This window comes from Myotis lucifugus, unplaced genomic scaffold (assembly GCF_000147115.1).
Source record: "Myotis lucifugus unplaced genomic scaffold, Myoluc2.0 scaffold_521, whole genome shotgun sequence".
Lineage (NCBI taxonomy): Eukaryota > Metazoa > Chordata > Mammalia > Chiroptera > Vespertilionidae > Myotis > Myotis lucifugus.
The window spans coordinates 624,693-648,125 of NW_005871569.1; the positions used below are offsets into that span (position 1 = coordinate 624,693).

The window sequence follows — 23,433 nt, forward strand, 5'->3', positions numbered from 1 at the left end:
AGGCCATCAGTGGTCCCTTCCTTGAATTCTCTTCTCCGCTAGCTCCTGGGTCCTCCTTGTCCTCTCTGATCACCCCTGCAAGGAAGCCCACCCCTCCTAACGCGGGGGTTGGTGGGGGCGTGGGCTCCGGGGCAGAGGCAGACCCCATCTCCATTGGGCCGCCTCGCGTTAACGGGTTAACCGTAGGCAGGTCGCCTGACCTCCCGGAGCCCGCAGCATGCAGGTCCTCCCTCCTCACCGACTGAAATTCCGGTGCGACCTCCGATGTCTCATCACCACCTCAACCTCCACGTGCTTCTCCAGTTATTCTTCCAGAGTCCCTGCTCCCCCCACCTGCCCCCGCCCCCGCCCAGAACAGGCAGTAGAGGGCCCTCCGCGGAGTGCTTGGCAGCTGTCTCTCAATGGGCAGTAGGTGGCGCTGTCTCCCAAGACAGAGGGCTTCGTTTCTCGCCTCTGAAGGAAGACTGGGTCCGTGACCCAGGGCTCTTGCACATTTCACTAAAAAAAAAAAAAAAAAAAATGGCTTCTTTTGTTTGTTTGTTTCCAGATAATTTATTTTAGAAAAACAAAGGTTTACAGGGCGCCCTCAGGCAGGATATTAGGATTCAAGTAGTATTACCTGTGCTGGGCTGCATATCTGGGGCTTCGGCCAGGCGGGGCATGCTGTGCTCTCTGTTCCTAGAACACATAGATAGGAAGGTGGTCACTGTACTGATGCTGTACTGTGTCGGGAACAAATTGTGTAAACAAGGCTTTGTAACTAACTTTGTGGTTTTTGCAAATAAAAACGCTGTAACTCCTGTAGTCGGCACTGCAGTTCAGCCTCTGCTTCGGCAGGGTGCTGTAACTGTAGTCGCTGGCCAGCTTAATAAAGGCTCCTAAATCTTGATCTGAGTCCCTGGTGGTCGTCTCCGCACTTTCAAAAAACCTTTGCCGATTAGTTCCAAGTGGAAACCTGTTGGCCTACTCTTGACCGCAGACACTTTCAGAAGAAATAGATATTTATGAAAATAAAATGGCAAACCCAACCCCACCTATTAACCGACAATCTTAATATCCAAGAACAGCAGCGGTTTTCCCTGATCCGACCTCCATATCAGATTGAAGCAATGATGAGAATATTTAAATTACCTTTGCAAAATCAGAACAATAACAACACAACACACAGAAAAGCTGAAACAAATAACAAGGAACAACAAAAATCCACTAAAGAAAACAACATATTGTTTTCAATCGGGAGGGAGTTTCAGACTCTGAGCTCCAGATCCGGGCGAGTCTCTAGGGACCCAGACTCAAACGGGAGAAGGGGACTGTCTGGCTTCAGTTGGAACCTGAATGCAGCGTTCTCTCCGTGGTTTGCAGAGGTTGCCAGGACTCTGAGAGGCAGAGCACCTGGGGACAGAACTGAGAGCAGTCATAACTGCTCGCTCCGCCCACCCTGTAGATCCCGGGGCACCTGCCCCGCCCAAGCCCTGCACAGAGGCATTTGCCGGATAGCCTTAGGCAAACGCTAGACTAGCACCGCCCTAGAGATCCAGCACAGAAGCTCTCCCACTGCAGACACAGCTGACTCTCATAGCCAGTTAGCCTGGAGGTCAATTCACCCCCAGTATTGCCGACAACAATCAAGGCTTAACTACAACAAGACTGCGCACAAAGACCACAAGGGGGTGCACCAAGAAAGCATAAAAAATGCGGAGACAAAGAAACATGACAGAAATGGAGCATATAGAGCTAAAAAACGCACTTTTAAGGTCTTTCAATAATTTGCTAGAAACTGCCGATAAACTTGATGAGAGCCTCAAGAAATCTAATGAGACCCTCGATGTTGTAATAAAGAACCAACTAGAAATTAAGCATACACTGACTGAAATAAAGAATATTATACAGACACCCAACAGCAGACCAGAGGAGCGCAAGAATCAAGTCAAAGATTTGAAATGCAAAGAAGCAAAAAACACCCAACCAGAAAAGCAAAATGAAAAAAGAATCCAAAAATATGAAAATAGTGTAAGGAGCCTCTGGGACAGCTTCAAGCGCACCAATATCAGAATTATAGGGGTGCCAGAAGATGAGAGAGAGCAAGATATTGAAAACCTATTTGAAGAAATAATGACAGAAAACTTCCCCCACCTGGTGAAAGAAATGGACTTACAGGTCCAAGAAGCACAGAGAACCCCAAACAAAAGGAATCCAAAGAGGACCACACCAAGACACATCATAATTAAAATGCCAAGAGCAAAAGACAAAGAGAGAATCTTAAAAGCAGCAAGAGAAAGAGACTCAATTACCTACAAGGGAATATCCATACGACTGTCAGCTGATTTCTCAACAGAAACTTTGCAGGCCAGAAGGGAATGGCAAGAAATATTCAAAGTGATGAATACCAAGAACCTACAACCAAGATTACTTTATCCAGCAAAGCTATCATTCAGAATTGAAGGTCAGAGAAAGAGCTTCACAGATAAGAAAAAGCTAAAGGAGTTCATCACCACCAAACCAGTATTATGAAATGCTGAAAGGTATCCTTTAAGAAGAGGAAGAAGAAGAAAAAGGTAAAGATACAAATTATGAACAACAAACATGCATCTATCAACAAGTGAATCTAAGAATCAAGTGAATAAATAATCTGATGAACAGAATGAACTGGTGATTATAATAGAATCAGGGACATAGAAAGGGAATGGACTGACTATTCTTGGGGGGGAAAGGGGTGTGGGGGAAGCGGGAAGAGACTGGACAATAATCGTGCACCTATGGATGAGGACAGTGGGTGGGGAGTGAGGGCGGAGGGTGGGGCGGGAACTGGGAGGAGGGGAGTTATGGGGGGGAAAAAAGAGGAACAAATGTAATAATCTGAACAATAAAGATTTAATTTAAAAAAAAAGAATAAATCAGAAAAAAAAAGAAAACAACATAGCTAATTGTTTACTCATACAGACTCTTCCTTCAACCTCTAGGCATTTGGCTCTTAATGTTCCCACTAAATCAGGTGCTAGGAAGCGTGTGGAGAAGAAAATGAAATTCCAGATGTAATCCACATCAGAGAAGTTCAGAAGCAGCAGCATGGGAGAAAGAGTACAGTAAAACAACCAGAAGGCCTGTCGCCGGGTGCGCTCTGGAACTTTGACCTTTAGAGGTTAGGTGGCAACTTCGCAACTGCAGACGGCCCCGGGCCAGAGGCTGCGCTCGCTCTCTGTATGTCATCACAGGAAGATTCGCCACGGAATTGGGATCTGTTCTACAAGATTCCTTAAGAAACCTACCTTCATTTTTAAGTTTTTTTCTGGAAATGAAAAAAAGCATTTCTACTAAGCTCTGACAACACATTGAGGGGGAAAGCATACCAGTGTGCAAAATTTAAATTTGTTTTGCAAAGAGTTGACAATATCCTAAAGTAGAGACATGTAAAAAGCAAAATATCAATTCAGAAAAGAAGAAATCAAATTATTCCCTTACAGACCATCTGCACATGGTTTCAACAATGGACATGCTGTGAAACACAAATTGAACAGGGGCCGCAGTGCGAGCTGTGGGAAAGGTGGCAGAGACTAAAGACAAAACCGCTGGGCTTCTGTTTGCTGAGACACACTGAGCTTCGCTCTTTTAAGTTTGTTCCTCTTGAGGTCTTTACTCTGATGCCTGACAAAAGACAAACACGTGCCATGATGCACACCTGCCAGTGATGAGCACGGAGCGCACGGGGGATCTGGGCTCTCATTTCTGCGTCATGGGCAGTGGCTACGCTTTAACTTCCTTACTAGACAGACTCAAGCGAGGCGCCTGCATTTACATTGGCTTTTCACTGCAGCAAAACAAGCCTGACCCCTAGGATCCTCTTCTCCCAGAAGAATCCCTCATTACTCTTTGGAGAGGAATTTACTGCTCAAGTTAATAGCAGTTATCTCTAAACTTCATTTAAGAACACTTCATTCTAGTATTTCCTGAAATCCCCTGTGACTGCATATGTGATTTGTTATTAAAAACTAGAAGCCCGGTGCATGAAATTCGTGCACTGTTGGGGGGAGGGAGGTCCCTCAGCCTGGCCTGCGCCCTCTCACAGTCTGGGACCCCTCACTCCTTACCACCCACCTGCTCACTGCTCCTTAGTGCCACCACCGGCTGTGCTTGCCAGCTGTGAGCCTGGCTTGTGGCTGAGCAGCGTTCCCCCTGTGGGAGCGCACTGACCACCAGGGGGCAGCTCCTGCATCTGCCCCCTGGTGGTCAGCGTGCATCATAGTGACCAGTCTTTCTACCAGTCACTCAATTTGCATATTAGGCTTTTATTATATAGGATAAAAAACTCTCCCAAAGAGAAACTTAAAAAAAAAAAAAATCCGGGCATGGTGCAGGTGTGCTGGCAGGTGGTGGCGGTGGCGGCTGGCTGGCCCTGGAGGCCCTGCCCATTGCAGGTGACCTGCATCGAGGCCCTGCTGCAGGCCACGGGAGGGCCCTCGGCGCCCCCTGCAAGCTGCCAGTGCAGCCTGCCCCACCTCGCTGAGCCGCCTGCTGTGTGCCCTGCTGGCCGCCATGCCAGCCTCGAGCTCTGCCTCCTCGCCCTTTCCAGCCCACAGCTGGGCTGGCCATGCCGCTGTACCAGGGCAGTGTGTGTTGGCGGCGTCACCGACTGTGAGTCCAAGGCCCTCAAAGGCTTGCAGGTCGGCCTGCTCCGCAAGGCAGGTATCCAGGTTCGACATGACCAGGACCTGGCTACATGCACCACAAGTTTGCCATAGTGGACAAGGAGGTGCTGATCACCACTCCCTCCACTGGACCACACGAGCCATTCAGAACAATCGAGAAAACGTTTTGATTATGGAGGACGAAGACTATGTGAGGCTTTTCCTGGAAGAACTTGAGCACATTTGGGAAGAGTTCAACCCTACAAAGTACACCTATTCCCACAAAAGAGAAGTCACTGAAGCTGTGCTCTCACTGTGTCTTGGAGTCGGAGGGGAGGGTTTAATGTCAGAACTTCCGGCGCCTCCAGTTGAAACCAGACCAAACGTGCCAGGACCGCCGAGAGCAGCCAGTGTGCTGCCTGGAGCTGCGGCGCTGTGGTGTCCGACTCGGCGTCTGCTTGAGATAAACCTCAACGGCAGAAAAAAATCATTCAGACTAAGTTCTCCTTCACTGAGATACTGACGGGACCTCAGTGCTCAGCCGTAGAAAGGGAGGGAGCTCCTGCCACGATGGGCCCGTGCGTGGACCGAGCTGGGTTTCCCTCCCACCTGAGCCCGCGCAGCCACAGCGCCTGGACGCGCTGGCAGGAGCCTGGCTGGCACCGTGGTTCAGAGCAGGGGCTGCTCCTCATGCCCCCGAGCGGGTGCAGTGCCTGCTTCAGGGCTGCAGCTCTGGGATCCCTCTCCTGAGTCCAGGGAACCTCCTGCTCTGGCCAACTCCGCCTCGTCAGCCCTTTTGGTGTCTCCTGGAATGCTCCCTCCCGCTTTGCACTAGCCTGGCCCCCGCAGCCCGGCCTGGCAGCACCTGCTGTCGCCAGCTCCTCCTGGCTGACGGGCCGGTCTCCGTCAGGAGAGGGAAAGGAAGGAAGTCAGGAGGGAAAGCAGGTGAGCTGGGCGTGGTGGGCGCAGGGAGGCCTCCAGGCCCCGTCCCACCCCCACCCGTGAGCATTACCTGCCCAGCACACGTGGAGGTGTTTCTGTGGGCAGCTCCCTGCGATTTCCACGTGGCCAGGTGTGTGGCCTGCCAGGAAGGGCTGTAAGGGACAGAACCTGCTTCTGTTTCCGTAGGCTGTGCTTTTAATTTTTAATGTTCTCACATCCGAAGTAGTTTTGTTGTGTTTAGAAGTGGCCTTCACTTTAATAACCGTGGACTTTGCTAAGTTGCATTTTTGGGTCCGTGCGATCATCCACGAGTTACCCAGAGAGAAGGCAGTTTCGGGTTATATCTGACAGATCTAGTTTATCCTCAGCGCAGGGTTTACACCCACAGGGAAGTAGGAGGCCAGGAATCTGACATACATTGTGAGATATTGCAGGTTGCTTTATCAGAGCGCGTATCTTTACTGTGGGTGGCTCAGATAGCACCGGGCGGCTTGTACCACCTGTCCTCTCTGCGCTGTGCAGCCTGCGCTGAGGCTTGGGTGTGTGGTTTCTCCTTCCCCGTCGCTCACAGCGCCACCCAGAGACCATGGGTGCTGCACGTTTCTTCTTTCTTAAAGTTACCTTTGACTTATGGTGTCAGGCAAGTAAATGCAAAGTTAATTTTTCTTATTTAATTGAAGCTATAAAGTATACTATGTGGATCAGAAATCACAAGAAATGTTTTTACATTAAACGTGTTTTTATCTGAGTTTATGCTCCAGCAGAGTATGTTCTAGAAAAGGGAGAAGTTGTGCAGTGTCCTGGATGCCCCACATTGAATAAATATGTTCTCATTCTGGAGAAAAAAATACCATTCACCATTGCAACAGAATAAAATAATATGCCCAGGACACACTTAACCAAGGAGGTAAAAAGCCTGTACTCGGAATACTACAGGACGTTGAAAAAAGAAATAGACGAAGATACAAAAAAAAAAAAAAAAAAAAGAAGAAGAAGTGTATACCATGTTCAAGGATTAGAAGAATTAACATCATTAAAATGTCCATACTACCCAAGGCCACCTACAGATTCAATGCAATCCCTATTAAAATACCAACGGCACATTTCACAGAGCTAGAACAAATATTCCAAAAGTTTATATGGAACCCAAAAAGACCTTGAATAGCCTCAGCAATCTTGAGAAAGAAGAACAAATTTGGAAGAATCACAATACCAGATACCAAGTTGTACTACAAAACCACTGTAATCAAAACAGCCTGGTACTGGCACAAGAACAGGCATATAGATCAATGGATCAGAACAGAGACCCCAGAAATCGCCCCAAGCCATTACACTCAATTAATATTTGACACAGGAGGCAAGAGCATACAATGGAGTCAAGACAGTCTCTTCAATAAATGGTGTTGGAAAAATTGGGCAGATACATGCAAAAAAATGAAACTAAACCACCAACTTACACCATACACAAGAACAAACTCAAAATGGATAAAAGACTTAAAAGTAAGGTATCCTATATAATAAAAGGCTAATATGCAAATTGACCAAACGGCAGAAAGACCGGTCACTATGATGCGCACTGACCACCAGGGAGCAGATGCTCAATGCAGGAGCTGCCCCCTGGTGGTCAGTGCACTCCCACAGGGGGAGTGTCACTCAGCCAGAAGCCGGGCTCGTGGCTGGCGAGCACAGAGGCGGTGGTGGGAGCCTCTCCTGTCACTGCGGCAGCGCTAAAAATGTCCCACTGATGGCTTAGGGGAGTGGGACTAAGCCGTCAGTCGGACATCCCCCGAGGGCTCCTGGACTGCGAGAGGGCACAGGCTGGGCTGAGGCCCCCCGCCCCCAAGTGCATAAATTTAGTGCACTGGGCCTCTAGTGAAATTATAAAAATCTTAGAAGAAAGCATAGGCAATAAAATCTCAGACATCTCTCATAGCAATATGTTTATGAATACAACTCCTAGGGCAAAGGACACTAAGGATAAAATAAACAAATGGGACTACATCAAAAAAAGCAACAACAACAAAAAAAGATCCTGCACAGCAAAAGAAACCATCAATAAAACAGGGAGAACATATTTGGCAATGATACATCTGATAAAGGGCTAATATCCAAAATATATAAGGAATTCATACAACTTAACAAAAGGAAGACAAACAATCCAGCAGAGGGAAGGTGGGGAGGGAGGGTGAGTGGGAAGAGATCAACCAATGACCTTGTATGCATATATGCATGACCCATGGACACAGACAATAGGGTGGTGAAGGCCTAGGGCAAGGGGGCAGGCTAGAAGAGGTCAATGGGGGGAAAGGGGTACTTCTGTAATACTTTCAACAATTAGGATTTTTAAAAAACAGGCAGAAAACCTGAATAGACATTTTTCCAAAGAGGACATACAAATGGCCAAGAGACATATGGAAAAATGCTCAAAGTCACTAATCAGAGAGATGCAAATAAAAACCACAATGAGGTGTCACCTCACACCTGTCAGGATGGCTACCATCAACAAATCAACAAATGAGTGTTGGTGAGGATGCAAAGAAAAGGGAACCCTAGTGCACTGCTGGTGGGAATGCAGACTGGTGCAGCCATATGGAAAACAGTATGGAGTTTCCTCAAAAAATTAAATATGGAACTTTCATTTGATCCAGTGACCCCACTTCTGGGAATATAGCCTAAAAACCCTGAAACACCAATCAGAAAGTATATAAGCACCTCTATGTTCATAGTAGCATTATTTACAATAGCTAAGATCTGGAAACAGCCCAAGTGTCCATCAGTAGATGAGTGGGTAAAAAAGCTGAGGTACATTTATACCATGGAATACTATGCAGCAGTAAAAAGGAAGGATCTCTTACCCTTTTAAACATCATGGATGGACTTGGAGACTATTATGCTAAGTGAAATAAGCCAATCTGAGAAAGACAGGTGTCACATGATCTCTCTCATATGTGAAATCTAATGAACAAAATAAACTGATGAATAGACCCAGAGACATAGAAGCATAGAACAGACTGAGATACCTTGATGTGGGGTTGGGGTGATGAGAAGAGATAAACCAGAAAACTTATATACTTATATAGTCCATGGACACAGGCAATAGGGTGAAGACCTGGGGGGTGAGTAAGGTCTGGTAGGAGGGGGTAAAGGGAAGGAAAATGGAAGACATCTGTAATACTATCCTATATAATAAAAGCCTAATATGCTAAGTGTCCGACTGTTCATTCGACCACTCGACCAGTTGTTATGACGTGCACTGACCACCAGGGTGCAGATGTTCTGACCGGTAGGTCAGCTTGCTGCTGGGGTCTGGCTGATTGGGACTGACTGGGCAAGATGGGCCGGACACGCCCTGGAGCCCTCCGTGGTCCCTCCCTGGCCCCGATCGTGCACTGATGGGGTCCCTCGGCCTAGCCTGCACCCTCTCGCAATCTGGGATGTCGGAGAGCCAGTTTCAGCCAGATCCCCGCAGGCCAGGCTGAGGGACTCCACTGGTGCATGAGTCTGTGCACCAGGCCTCTAGTCAACAATAAAAATATATATATTATATATGTCCATCATATGACCAATTACATCTAAAGGGTATAATTAAAACAACTTTAGAAAACTTGAGGCAAAAGACAAGCGATGATGCTAGGGCCCAGGTTTGTATACAATTATGATATAAAAAAACATATTATTAAATGTTTCTAGTCTCCCCTTAAAAAACAACAACAAAAAACAAAATGGGACTTAGAAAAAAAGAAACCAGAAGAAGCATAGGGTTTCTCCAAAAGTGTTCCTCTTTCTCACTGATAGTTTGGGAGAAATGGAAATTATCATAAAAAGGGAAGCCACTGCGGCCCCTGCAGACACGGGGGCTACTTTATTTGCTCTTAGCCACACCCAACTAATTGCTTTCTCCTTCAGAGCAAAGCTTCTGTATAAATGGCAGGAATATTGAACCAACGTCTGTTTTTAAATCAAAACCTGGTTCCTTCCAACTAGGGAATGTTATGGGACAATATGTATCTTTGCTAATCAAATCTGCCCCGATTCATCTGATAGGGTGAGGTTTTTAAAATTCTTTGATGCCCATATATGCTTTTTTCAGAAGGGTAAATGTATTTAGAACTACGTAAATGAACCAGACACTGAACTATGGATGAAAAGGAACCACATGCTAACCTGACTAGCTCAGGGAAGGCCTGCGTGGCAGCCTTGCACACTCAGAGACCTATTGTAACCACAAAGGAGGGTCTGAAATTAAAACCTAAAACTAGAAAGCAGTTTATGGTGGGTAGTCATGTCCTAGGCCAGTATCTTCCCTGACAAAGGTCAATCTTTACCTTAACTGAGCCTATTGTCTTTTTGCATCTACCATAACATATGGTTGGAATGTCAAAGTAATTTTCCTTTTCCTGGACTCCTCAAAGCACAGGCACTGCTCTGCAGAGACCACAAGCCCCCTCCTTGTCATTGAGTTAATTGTTGACTGTTAACTATCCTGCACCCACTTAAGTAAAAGACACTTTTTTTCTAAGTGTCTATCATTTCACTTTTTATCCAATTCCAGAGGTTTCCCCGCTTTGCTTTCTCCCACCTCCCTAATCTATCACCAATGGAGTTTATGTAAATATATATATATACTAGGGGCCCAGCGTACGAATTCGTGCATGGGTGGGTACCTCATCCTGGCCAGTGATTGGGGCTGATGGGGGCCAGTAGGCTGGGGAGGGACCACAGGAGGGCTCCAGGGCGTGTCCGTGTAATGTAAATATCTGATATGCAGGATGGTCTTAGGTGACCCCTGTGAAAGGGTCATTCGACCCCCAAAGGGGTCGCGTCCCAAGGTTGAGAACCGCTGGTGTAGAAGAAGCAACAGGAGAGCCCAGGCAGGCTGCTTTGGCTCATCAAGAAGTCGGAGAGAAGGGGGCCTTGGAGACAGGGCCAGGGGGTGAGCCTGGGACGAGCGCCTGCTGCCCACTGCTCCCCTGGTTGCAGGTTACAGGGTATGTGCCGGTGGGGGACGGGCAGGGGGCTCCTTGGAGGGAGAGCCGCCCTGGGTCCTTTGTCCTGAGCATATTTGTCTCTTGCGGTGGGAATCTTAGGGGAGCTCTCAGGGGAGGGTCTCAACAAGATGCAAGACCGCCATTCTGAATATCCATCAGCTTTCCAGGGGAGCTGTTCCAGGGTCCGGCTCCGCACGGATTGGTCGGCGCCAGGGCAGGGCGTCATCAGTCACTGCAGCTGGTCCTGAGGCAGCCACTTGTCACTTGTCTGGTTTTGCTGCTTTTCTGAGCCTGGAGCTGAAATACAACTGATGTTATCTTTAGGGAGGAAAAGGTCAGGGTCCAAACAGCATGACCAGTGATGTGCTAGGGGAGGAGAGGTTACCCTGGGGCGAGGTTCTTGTTTTCCCAGTTTTGCCCCTTGCTAGGCACCGGGGCTTTCTGTCCTCCTGAGTTTCTGAACCCGGCCCATCATCCTTGCTCTGCTCATGTCTAACAGAAATATTCCAAAGCTGGGGGAATGGATTTGTCAGTCTGTTGCCAACATTTGGGTGGCAACACAGTCCCTGAGATATTAAACAAACAAACAAGCAAACAAAAATCCTGACTGTCCTTGTTTTACAAAAGAAGTCGTCACAGGGCCAGAGGTGTGCTCCAGAAGCAATTCAAAACCCACCAAGTCCTTTTAGCTTCCCCAGTACATCTCAACAACATATAGCAAACCAAATTTAACAGCACGTTAAAAGGATCATTCACCATGATCAAGTGGGATTTATCTCTGGGATGCAAGGATGAATCAATACATGCAAATAAATAAATGTGATATACCACATTAATAAAATGAAAGACAAAACTCATATAATCATCTCAATAGATGCCAAAAAAAGCATTTGACAAAATTCAACATCCTTCCATGATAAAAACTCACAACAAAAACTCTCAACAATTAGATGTAGCAGGAACACACCTCACCATGAATAAAGGCCATATCTGACAAACTCACAGCTAACAAATTTAATGGTGAAGGTTGAAATCTTTACCTCTAAGATGAGCAATATGCCCACTCTAACTACCCCTATTCAAAGTCATACTGGAAGCTGTAACCAGAGAAATTTATTTAGAAAGAGAAAGAAAGAACATCCAAATTGGAAAGAGAGAAGTAAAATTGTCTGTTTGCTGATGGCATAATCTTGTATATAGAAAAACCCAAAGACTCCACCAAAAAGCCCTGTTAACACTAATAAATGAATTTAGCAAAGTTTCAGGATACAAAACAACATACAAAAAGCAGCTACATTTCTATATACTAACAGTGAACTATCTGAAAAAGAAATAAAACAATACCATCTACATTATTATCGAAAACAATAAAACAGGAATAAATTTACCCAAGGAAATGAAAGATCTATACACCAAAAACTATAATACATTGATGAAAGAAATTGAGGCACAAATAAATGAAAATATACCCCATGTTCATGGATCAGAGGAGTTAATATTGTTTAAATGTCCATACTACCCAAAAATAGGGGGAAAAATCCTAAAATTACCGTGGAATCACAAAAGACTCCCAATAGCCAATGCAACTTGAGATAAAATAAAGCTGGAGGCATCATGCTTCCTGATTTCAAACTCTACTACAAGGCCCAAGTACCCAAAACACATGGTCCTGGCATAAGCAGACACATAGATTAAGGAAACAGAAACTGAGAGCCCTGCCCACTTGCGGTGGCTCAGTGATTGTGGGTTGACCTACGAACCAGGAGTAACGGTTGGATTCCCGGTCAGGGCATATGCCCAGGTTGTGGGCTCAATCCCCAGTGTGGGGCATGGAGGAGGCAGCTGATCAATAACTCTCTCATCATTGAGGATTTCCTACACTGCTTTCCACATGGTCATACCAATTTGTATTTCCCAATGGTGCACCAGGGTTCCCTTTTCTCTATCCCTGCCAGCATTTATCTCTTGTCTTTTTAATTTTCTATCTTTCTCTCCCTTTCCCTTCCTCTCTGAAAACAATCTATAATAATAAAAGCATAATATGCTAATTAGACTGGACGTCCTTCCGGACGACCTTCCAGACGAAGCTGGGGCTGCAAGGGAAGCCTGGATCCCAGGTGCCTGCAGGTGGCCGAGGGAAGCCTGGGTTCCAGGTGCTGGAGGGAAGCTGGTGCCGGCAGCCGGGGGAAGGAAGGCCTACTCTTGCACGATATTTCATGCATTGGGCCTCTAGTAAATATATATTAAGAAAGAAAGAAATTGAGAGCCCAGAAATAAACCCATGTGTATATACTCAACTAATAGCTAGCAAGGGAGCCATGCATACTCAATGAGAAAAGGATAGTCTCTTGAATAAATGGTGTTAGGAAACCTGAATATCCACATGCAATAGAATAAAATTAGATTCTATCTTACACCACTCACAAAATTAACTTGAAATTTATTAAGGACTTAAATGTAATACCTGAAACCATAAAACTCCCAAGCTAAAACACAGGGGCAAAGCTCTTTGATCATGTTCTTGGCAATGATTTTTTTTGGATATGACACCAAAAGCAAAGTCAACAAAAGCAAAAATCAAAATGTGGGACTACATCAAATAAAAAAAGTGTCTGCACAGCAAAAGAAACCAACAAAATGAAAAGGCAACCTATGGAATGTGGTCAAATATTCAGAGACCATATATCTGATAAGGGATTAATATCCAAAAAATATAAAAATTTATACAACTCAACAGCAAAAAAGAAAAAAAATTACAGATAATCTGGGGGTAAGGGAGGCTGGAGGAAGGTCAATTGGGGAAAAAAAGGAAACATATGTACTACTATTTGTAATACTTTAAACAATAAAAAAAAATAAAAATAAAACCTAAAAAAAAAAGGTCTATTCAATCGACAGAACAGGCATTTTCCCAAAGAAAGCATACAAATGCCCAGCAGCTTCATGAAAAGATGTTCAACATCACTAATCACCAGGGACATGCCAACCAAAACCACAATAAGATATCCCCTCACACCCATCAGAAAAACTATCGTCAAAAAGACAAGAGATAGCAGGGCCAGCATTGCTCAGTGGTTGAACGTCGACCTATAAACCAGGAGGTCATGGTTCTATTCCCAGTCAGAACACATGCCCGGGTTGCAGGCTCCATCCCCAGTGTGGGAGGTGCAGAAGGCAGCCAATCAATGATTCTCTTTCATCATTGATGTTTCCATCTCTCTTTCTCTCTCCCTTCTTCTCTGAAATCAATACAAATTTTAAAAAATTAAAAAGACAAGAGATAAATGCTGGCAGGGATGTAGAGAAAAGGGAACCCTGGTGCACCATTGGGAAATACAAATTGGTATGACCATGTGGAAAGCAGTGTGGGAAATCCTCAAAAAATTAAAAATAGACCTACAGTCCCATTTATGGGTATATGTCTGAAAAAGATGAAATGAGGATTTCAAAGGGCTGCCTGCATCCCATGTCTACTGCAGCATTTTCACCTAACATGTGGGGATGCCTAAAACCACAGACAGTACTGAACCCTGTTTATACTATGCTTTATACATACTTATGATAAAGTTTAATTTATAAACCAGGCACTGTAAGAGATTAAGAATGATCATTAATAATAGGATGACTATAATTATAACTGTAATATGAAGTTATGTGAATGTGGTCTCTCACCTCCCACATCCAGTCTTGTATTATTGGCGTGTGCTGGCCCCTTTGGCCTCCTCCACCTGGGGACAGGTAGTGGAAGAAAACCAGCACTGGTCTTAGAATCAGAAATACCAAAAAACCACATGGTCATATCAATTGATGCAGAAAAAGCATTTGACAAAATCCAACACCCATTTTTGATAAAAACTCTCAGCAAGGTGGGAGTAGAAGGATCATACCTCAACATAATAAAAGCCATATATGACAGGCCCACAGCCAACATCATACTCTATGGACAAAAACTAACACCATTTCCCCTAAGAACAGGAACAAGACAGGGATGCCCACTCTCACCACTCCTGTTCAACATAGTACTGGAAGTATTAGCCATTGCAATTAGGCAAGAAGAAGAAATAAAAGGCATCCAAATTGGAAAAGAGGAAGTAAAACTGTCCTTATTTGCAGACGACATGATATTATACATACAAAACCCTAGAGACTCCATCAAAAAGCTACTAGACTTAATACATGAATTTGGCAATGTAGCAGGATACAAAATTAACTCCAAGAAATCTGAGGCATTTCTATACACCAATAGTGAACTGTCAGAAAGAGAGATTAGAAAAACAATCCCATTTACCATTGCACCAAAAAAATTAAGATACCTAGGAATAAACTTAACTAAAGAGGTAAAAGACCTCTACTCAGAAAACTACAGGACGTTGAAAAAAGAGATAGAGGAAGACATAAACAGATGGAAGAACATACCGTGTTCATGGATTGGTAGAATCAACATCATTAATATGTCCATACTACCTAAAGCAATCTATAAATTCAACGCACTTCCCATTAAAATACCAACGGCATACTTCACAGATCTAGAACGAACTCTCCAAAAATTCATTTGGAATAAAAAAGACCCCGAATAGCTGCAGCAATCCTGAGAAAGAAGAAAGTAGGTGGGATCTCAATACCAGATATCAAGATGTATTACAAAGCCACTGTTCTCAAAACTGCCTGGTACTGGCACAAGAACAGGCATATAGATCAATGGAATAGAATAGAGAACCCAGAAATCGGCCCGAACCAATATGCTCAATTAATATTTGACAAAGGAGGAAAGAACATTCAATGGAGCCAAGATAGTCTCTTCAATAAGTGGTGTTGGGAAAATTGGACAGATATATGCAAGAAAATGAAACTGGACCACCAACTTACACCATACACAAAAATAAACTCAAAATGGATAAAGGACTTAAATGTACAACAGGAAACCATAAAAATTCTAGAAGAATCCAAAGGCAACAAAATCTCAGACATATGCCGAAGCAATTTCTTCACTGATACAGCTCCTAGGGCACTTAAAACTAAAGAGAAAATGAACAAATGGGACTACATCAAAATAAAAAGCTTCTGCACAGCAAAAGAAACCATCAACAAAACAACGAGAAAACCCACTGCGTGGGAAAACATATTTGCCAGTGTCATATCTGATAAGGGCCTAATCTCCAAAATTTATAGGGAACTCATACAACTTAACAAAAAGAAGATAAACAATCCAATCAAAAAATGGGCAAAGGACCTAAATAGACACCTTTCAAAAGAGGACATTCAGAAAGCCAAGAGACATATGAAAACATGCTCAAAGTCACTAATCATCCGAGAGATGCAAATCAAAACAACAATGAGGTACCATCTCACACCTGTCAGACTGGCTATCATCAACAAATCCACAAACGACAAGTGCTGGAGAGGATGTGGAGAAAAAGGAACACTTGTGCACTGCTGGTGGGAATGCAGACTGGTGCAGCCACTATGGAAGACAGTATGGAGTTTCCTCAAAAAACAAAAAATGGAACTCCCATTTGACCCTGTGATCCCACTTCTAGGAATATATCCCAAGAAACCAGAAACACCAATCAGAAAAGATATATGCACCCATATGTTCATAGCAGCACAATTCACCATAGCTAAGATCTGGAAACAGCCTAAGTGCCCATCAGTAGATGAATGGATTAGAAAACTGTGGTACATCTACACGATGGAATACTATGCTGCTGTAAAAAAGAAGGAACTCTTACCATTTGCAACGGCATGGATGGAACTGGAGAGCATTATGCTAAGTGAAATAAGCCAGTCAATGAAGGAAAAATACCACATGATCTCACACATTCATGGATAATAGAGACCATTATAAACTTTTGAACAATAATATATACAGAGGCAGAACTGCCTCGAACAGACTGTCAAACTGCAGTGGGAAGGCCGGGGAGGGTTGGGGGGCAGGAGGGAGGGGGGTAAGAGATCAACCGAAGGACTTGTATGCATGCATATAAGCATAACCAATGGACATAAGACACTGGGGAGTAGGGGAGGCCAGGGGATTGTCAAGGGCGGGGAAAAAAAGGACACATATGTAATACCCTTTGTAATACTTTAAGCAATAAAAAAATTTAAAAAAAAAAGAATCAGAAATACCAGCTTTAAGATCTAGCATTACCCCTCACAGCCCCTTACTGAAAATTGCTTCCCCATTTAGAAAATGAGGCCATTGTAAGCACACCCAATGTGTGTGTGTGTGTGTGTGTGTGTGTGTGTAAGGAAAAATGTATGTGAAAGCAGATTATAAACGGAAAAGCCTTTTGTAAATTTGAGTATACTCAGATACTTAGGTATTAAGTATCTTAAGCACTTAGTCCTTGAAGGCAAAACAATGATAAAACATAAATAAATTACCTAACACTAAAGCTGAGCACATAGTACAGTGATGGCAAACCTTTTGAGCTCGGCGTGTCAGCATTTTGAAAAACCCTAACTTAACTCTGGTGCCGTGTCACATATAGAAATTTTTTGATATTTGCAACCAAAGTAAAACAAAGATTTATATTTTTGATATTTATTTTATATATTTAAATGCCATTTAACAAAGAAAAATCAACCAAAAAAATGAGTTCGCGTGTCACCTCTGACACGCGTGTCATAGGTTCGCCATCACTGACATAGTAAGTGCTTTATAAGTTCATCTCCCTGACTTGCCTTTCCTCCAGTTCTGCCTCAGCACCTTGTTCTTCATGGTACTCAGTAGAAACTTAACAAAATTGAACTGAATGGGCTAGAAGGACCTATAAGGCCATTGTCTCATCTCCTGAGCATCCATTTTCCTTGCTCCCTGTCAGGGCCAGCCTGACAGGTTGAGCCGGGCTGAGGTAGGGAGGTGGGAATTGAGAAAAGAAAGAAAGAGCGGGATCGGGAGGACTGCAGCTCAATCAAGGAACTGCAGTAAGTTTATTAACCACACAATGCTTTTTATACACAACACACTGAATAGGAGGTCTGTCAAGAGGAATGTCTTCTTTGTTCCTCTTAATCTCTAAGGGAGAGACAGAGCAGAAGGACAAGTTCTTGGTACAGCAAATCTCAGTAAATAGTTACAGACTTCTTGGTAAGCCATGAAAGGCTGTTCTCATTCTACTGATAACCGCCATCCAAACAAGTCTGGGAAAACTGTGTGGGTAAGGGTCCCAGCCTTGCTAGCCCCTTCAGGTGCAAGGACCTTGCCAGCTTACATCTGGCCCCCAACAGCTCCCAAGCCCAGGTGGAACTTGAGAAGCAAAGGGCCCTCACAGAGCTCAAGCAGCTGGTCAGGTCACGGAGGAGGAGGAGATTTCCTCCTGCCATAGGCAGCCTGGCTGGGTCAGGAGGGCATGAGGGGAAGAAACTGGCACTTCCCCTGAGCTTCAGCTGAACTCCTTCTCGAAACTTATTGATTCATTCCCTTAAGGCCAAGGAGCACTTGCCACCAAGGCACCTTCTCTGATGAGAGATCTTTAAGGGATGAATTACAAAGAGGTACCAGCCCATTCTACCCCTAGACAAGGCTGTCCAATAGAAATCTAATGTGTCCAAAAAAATACATGTGTAATTTAGAAGTCTAATGCAGGTCACATATGTAATTTAGAAATACAATGTGAGCAACTAATGTAATTTAGAATTGTATTGCAAGCCACATGTGTAATTAAAACTTTTCTAGTAGCGAAGGATAAAAAATGGCAGCAGAGTAACTGGATGCTACGCTGACATAATCCCAGGACCAAACTGGAATTATAACTAAAATACCAAAATATCTATATATATAAAAGCCTAAGTGACCCTTATGACAGAATGACTGGAACGACTGGTCACTATGACTCTCACTGACCACCAGGGGGCAGATGCTCAGTGCAGGAGCTGCCCCCAGGCCACAGGCCTTGATCATTGATGGGGCCTGCAGGCCAACCTCCCAGTCCCTCCCCCCAACCGGCAGGTCCGGATCGCCTGGTCAGGGCTGGGCCCCAGGCTGGGACAGGGAATCGGGGTTTGGTGGCAGCAGATGCGAGCGGTGAGGGAAGGAGGGGGGAGGTGGGGAGGAGGGGAGGCAGAGAACCGCAGGTGGTGGTGCATGGGCAGTGAGGGAAGGAGGAGGTGGGGAGGAGGGGAGGCAGGGAAGCTGATTGTCCCTGATCACTGGCCAAGCCTAGGGACCCCACCCACACGTGAATTTCATGCACCGGGTCTCTAGTATATATATCTATAATAATAAAAGTGTAATATGCTAATTAGACCAGACATCCTTTCTGACGACCTTCCTGATGAAGCCCAGGCCCCAGGTGCCTGTTGGTGGCCAGAGGGAAGCCTGGGTCCCGGGTGCTAGAGGGAAGCTGGTGCCGGCAACTGGGGGAAGGAAGGCCTACTCTTGCACGAATTTCATGCATCGGGCCTCTAATATATATATATCTCCTGAATAATCAACTGAAGACTAGCTGGAGAGAATCCTGATAACCAAGGACAGAAAGTGGAGACTGCACAGAGACTGGTAGGAAGGGCAATGAAAGGGCTGGCCAGGCTCCCACAAACAGCAGCTGAAGTTCCAGAGAGATATCTTAGCTGTGGAGAATTGCCACTGAGAACTCTAGGGTCTAAACTCCAAGCTGAGCCACCCAGCAGAGAGCACCAGAACTGAGAAAGTTGCCCACATAACATCTGGCTGTGAAAAGCAGCAGCATTGCTGTCTGCCAGGGAGAGATGGCTGGAAAAGCAGCACCCTTTTAAAGGGCCAACGCACTTCCAGCAGAGGGCAGGCAGAGTGGACTGCAGCTGTGTGAGCAGAAGCCAGGGTTGGGGGCTCTTGGGTTAGAGCTCAGAAGGCAGACACCCCATTTTCTGTGCTGAGTCATTCCCTCATGCTGTGGAGGGCATCTCTCTCAGGCAGACCTTTGCTATACAGGTGGATTTTTCCTGGGGAGAAGGCAATTGCCCAACCTATTGGAAAACAGCTTGCCCACCCTGTGGAGTTTCTGAGGCCCATTAAGAGACTGAGAATACAATTAACCTCCAGGCAGAAGCAATTGCCCCACCCAGTTGGAAAACCTCTCGCCACACCTGTGGATGATTGCCTGAGGCCACTCAAGACTGAATCCAATCAGTCTGGAGGCAGAGGCAGTCTCAGGAGACATTGAGTCTTTGCTTGATCTAATTAGTAAGAAACAGCCCTGACTGGTTTGGCTCAGTGGATAGAGTGTTGGCCTGCAGACTGAAGGGTCCCAGGTTCTATTCCGGTCAAGGGCACATGCCCGGGTTGCGGGCTCAATCCCCAATGGGGGGCGTGCAGGAGGCAGCCAATAAATGATTCTATTTCATCATTGATGTTTCTCTCTCTCTCTCTCTCTCTCTCTCTCCCTCTCCCTTCCTCTGTGAAATCAATAAAAAAAAAACCCAGCAACTTTAAATTAGTAAGAAACTGCATTTGACACTGTCCTGCTTTAGAGATTAGAAAGCATAGCAGATCTACCTGATACATAGTCACAAACCCAATTAGGCAGTCAAAATGGAAAGATAAAAAAAACAGCCCCCAAATGAAAGAACAAGAAAATTCTCCAGAAGAAGAGCTAACTGAAATGGAGATAAGAAATTTATCAGACATAGAGTTCAGATTAACGATGGCAAAGATGCTCAACAGCATGGGAAAGGTATATAGTAACTATGAAGAATGACATGGCACTAATAAAGAACACAGTGGAAAGAAAACACAACAGATTAGGGTAGAAAAAATCACTCAATCATTGAACCAAAAAGAAAAAAATAATTAAAAAACAGGAAGGCAGCTTAAGGAGGCTGTGAGACAACATGAACTATAGCAATCTATATATATAAAACCCTAATATGCAAATAGATTGAAAGGAGGAACAAACAAACAACCGGTCACTATGATGTGCACTGACCACCAGGGGGTGCATGCGGAACATGGTGGGCTTTGGCCATGGCAGGATGGTGGAGCAGGTGAGCAGGGGTGTCAGACCAAGGCGGGGCGCCGGTTGCTGTCATCCTGTTGTTGGGTTGAGCCTCTGGTGGTTACTGAAAATTCTTTGCTCCTGCATGCCATGGTCCCATCGGGCGCTTGCACCTGCTGCCGGTGCCGGTTCCAATCACTCGGCACCATCAGCGGGTCCGAGTGGCAGCTGCCGGCCCCAATCATCCCTGAGGGCTTCTCCACCTCCCCCTGCTCCTGAGGGGTGATCAGGGCAGCAGCTGCTGCTCACACATGCTGACAGCGCCGGCCCCAATTGCTCCACACCATCAGTGGGTGCAAGCGGGGCCGGCGCATCAATGCATGGGAGCAGCAGCAGTGGGAACAGGGCTGCCAGCAGACAGGGGACCTGGGGCTGTGGTAGGAGGGGCCAGACAGGGGTGTGGAGGATGGGCCCAGACCTGCCCCTGTGCCCACCACAGCCTCGGGCCCCCAGTTCCTTTCAAGGTGCACAATTTTGTGCACTGAGCCCCTAATATATGCATAATAGATGAGCCAAAAAGAGAAGAAAGTGAGCAAGGGATAGAGAACATGTTTGAAGAAATAATGAATTTTGTGTGAGGGGAAAAGTCACACAAGTACAGGAGGCACAGAGAGTCCCAAGCAAGAAGAACAAACACAGACCCTCACAGGGCCAGGTCTCAGCCCATCCCCCACACCCCAGACACATCATAATTAAAATGCCAAAAATTAAACACAAAGAGAGAATCTTTATTTTTTTTAAAAGAGAGAATCTTAAAGGCAGCAAGAGAAAAGCAAACTGTTACCTACAAAGGAGTTCTCATAAGGTTGTCAGCTAATTTCTCATCAGAAACTAGGCAGGCCAGGAGGGAATGGCTTGAAGTACTCAAAGTAATGAAAAACAAAGATCTGAAACTAAGATTACTGTACCCAGCAAGGCTATCCCTCAAAATAGATGGTCAAATAAAGAACTTCCCAGACATAAAAAGGCTAAAGAAGTTAATCACCACCAAACCAGCACTGCAAGAAATACTAAAGGGATTGCTGTAATGCAAAGAAGAAATAGAGAGAGAGAAAAACATAGGCATACAAGATTAAGATGGCAAAAAATAAGTACCTGTCAATAATAATCTTAAATGTAAATGGATTAAATGTTCCAATCAAAAGACATGGGTTAGCCGAATGGATATAAAAACATGACCCAATTATATGCTGTCTACAAAAGACCCACCTCAGAACAAGACTCACACAGGATGAGAGTGAAGGGATGGAAAATTTTTTCCATGCAAATGGAAAGGAAAAAATAAAGCTGGGGTAGCAATACTCATATCTGACAAAATAGACTTCAAAATGAAGGCCATCGTAAGAGACAACAAAGGTTACTACATAATACCAAAGGGATTGATCCAGACCAGCTGGCATGGCTCGGTGGTTGAGCATCAACCTATGAACCGAGAGGTCACAGTTTGATTTCCAGTCAGGGCACCTTCCCAGGTCGCAGGCTTGATCCCCAGTGTGGGGCGTGAAGGAGGAAGCTTATCAATGATTCTCTCTCATCATTGACATTTCTATCTCTCTCTCCCTCTCCCTTCCTCTCTGAAATGAATAATAAAAATATATTTTAAAGGGATCGATCCAACAAGAGGATATAATCCTGGTAAACATATATGCACCCAATACAGGAGCACTTATAAACATTTAAAAAACTTCTAGAAGACTTTAAGGGAGAGATCGACAACAATACAGTCATAGTAGGGGACTTGAACACCCTGCTGACTTCACTGCATAGATCTTCCAGACAAAAAAAATTAACAAGGAAATAATGACTCTACAGGACACACTGGATTAAATGCATTAATGGACATTTATAGAACATTTCACCCCTCCTGAGGCAGCTCCCCATTCACCCCTGTCTTTGAGGGGTTCCACTTCCTCAAAGACAATTCCTCAAATTTGGGAAGTCTGCCTCCACAACTTACATTAGACCCAAATCTTTATATATATACTAGAGGCCCGGTGCACAAAAATTTGTGCACTTGGGGGGGACGGGGAGTCCCTCAGCCCGGCCTGTGCCCTCTCGCAGTCTGGGACCCCTTGGGAGATAACGACCTGCTGGCTTAGGCCTGCTCCCGGGTGGCAGAGGGCAGGCCCAATCCCTAGGTGCAGCCCCTGGTCGGGCTCAGAGCAGGGCCGATTGGGGGGTTGGGGTACCGCCCCCTGTCACACTCAAGGCAGGGTCGATAGGGAGGTTGCGGTGCCACCCCCTGTCACGCACAGAGCAGGGCCGATCAGGGGGTTGGGGCGCTGCCCCCTGTCACGCACAGAGCAGGGTCGATCAGGGGGTTGGGGAGCTCCCCCCTGTCATGCACAGAGCAGGGCCGATCAGGGGGTTGAGGAGCTCCCCCCTGTCACTCACAGAGTAGGGCCGATAGGGGAGTTGGGGCACTGCCCCCTGTCACACACAGAGCAGGGCGGATCAGGGGGTTGGGGCGCCGCCCTCTATCACCCACAGAGCAGGGCCGATCAGAGGGTTGGGGCTCTGCCACTGTCACACTCAGGGCAGGGCCGATGAAGAGGTTATGGCTCTACCCCGTCACACACAGAGCAGGGCCCGTGGGGGGGGGGGGTTGGGGTGCCCCACCCTGTCACACACAGAGCAGGGCCGATCAGGGGGTTGGGGCGCCGCACCCTGTCACACACAGAGCCACAGGGCGATCAGGGGGTTGGGGAGCTACCCCCTATCAGGCACAGAGCAGGGCTGATCAGGGGGTTGGGGCGCCTTCCCCTGTCACGAACAGAGCAGGGCAGATAGGGAGGTTGTGGCCCCACCCCTGTCACAAACAGAGCCACAGGGTGATCAGGGGATTTGGTCCCTGTCCCCTGTCACGCTACTGCAAGGCCAGGAGCCTCGCGGCTCTGCTGATCCCGG

At 45.8% G+C, this 23,433-nt stretch overlaps 2 protein-coding genes across 2 annotated transcripts in view; both read left to right on the top strand.

Annotated features, from left to right (window-relative positions):
- TRIM10 (tripartite motif containing 10) overlaps positions 1-3,036 on the top strand; it is a 21,974-nt gene extending 18,938 nt beyond the window's left edge. Inside the window, 1 exon segment of the mRNA XM_023745195.1 lies at positions 2,993-3,036. Within this exon segment, the coding sequence (XP_023600963.1) occupies positions 2,993-3,036 (44 nt within the window).
- Positions 3,037-4,343: 1,307 nt separating this feature from the next.
- Positions 4,344-4,994, top strand: PLD6 (phospholipase D family member 6). Its single transcript, XM_014446262.1, is given in 4 exon segments — positions 4,344-4,701; positions 4,704-4,757; positions 4,760-4,894; positions 4,897-4,994. Coding segments are annotated over 4 exon segments (645 nt in total).
- The last annotated feature ends 18,439 nt before the right edge of the window (positions 4,995-23,433 follow it).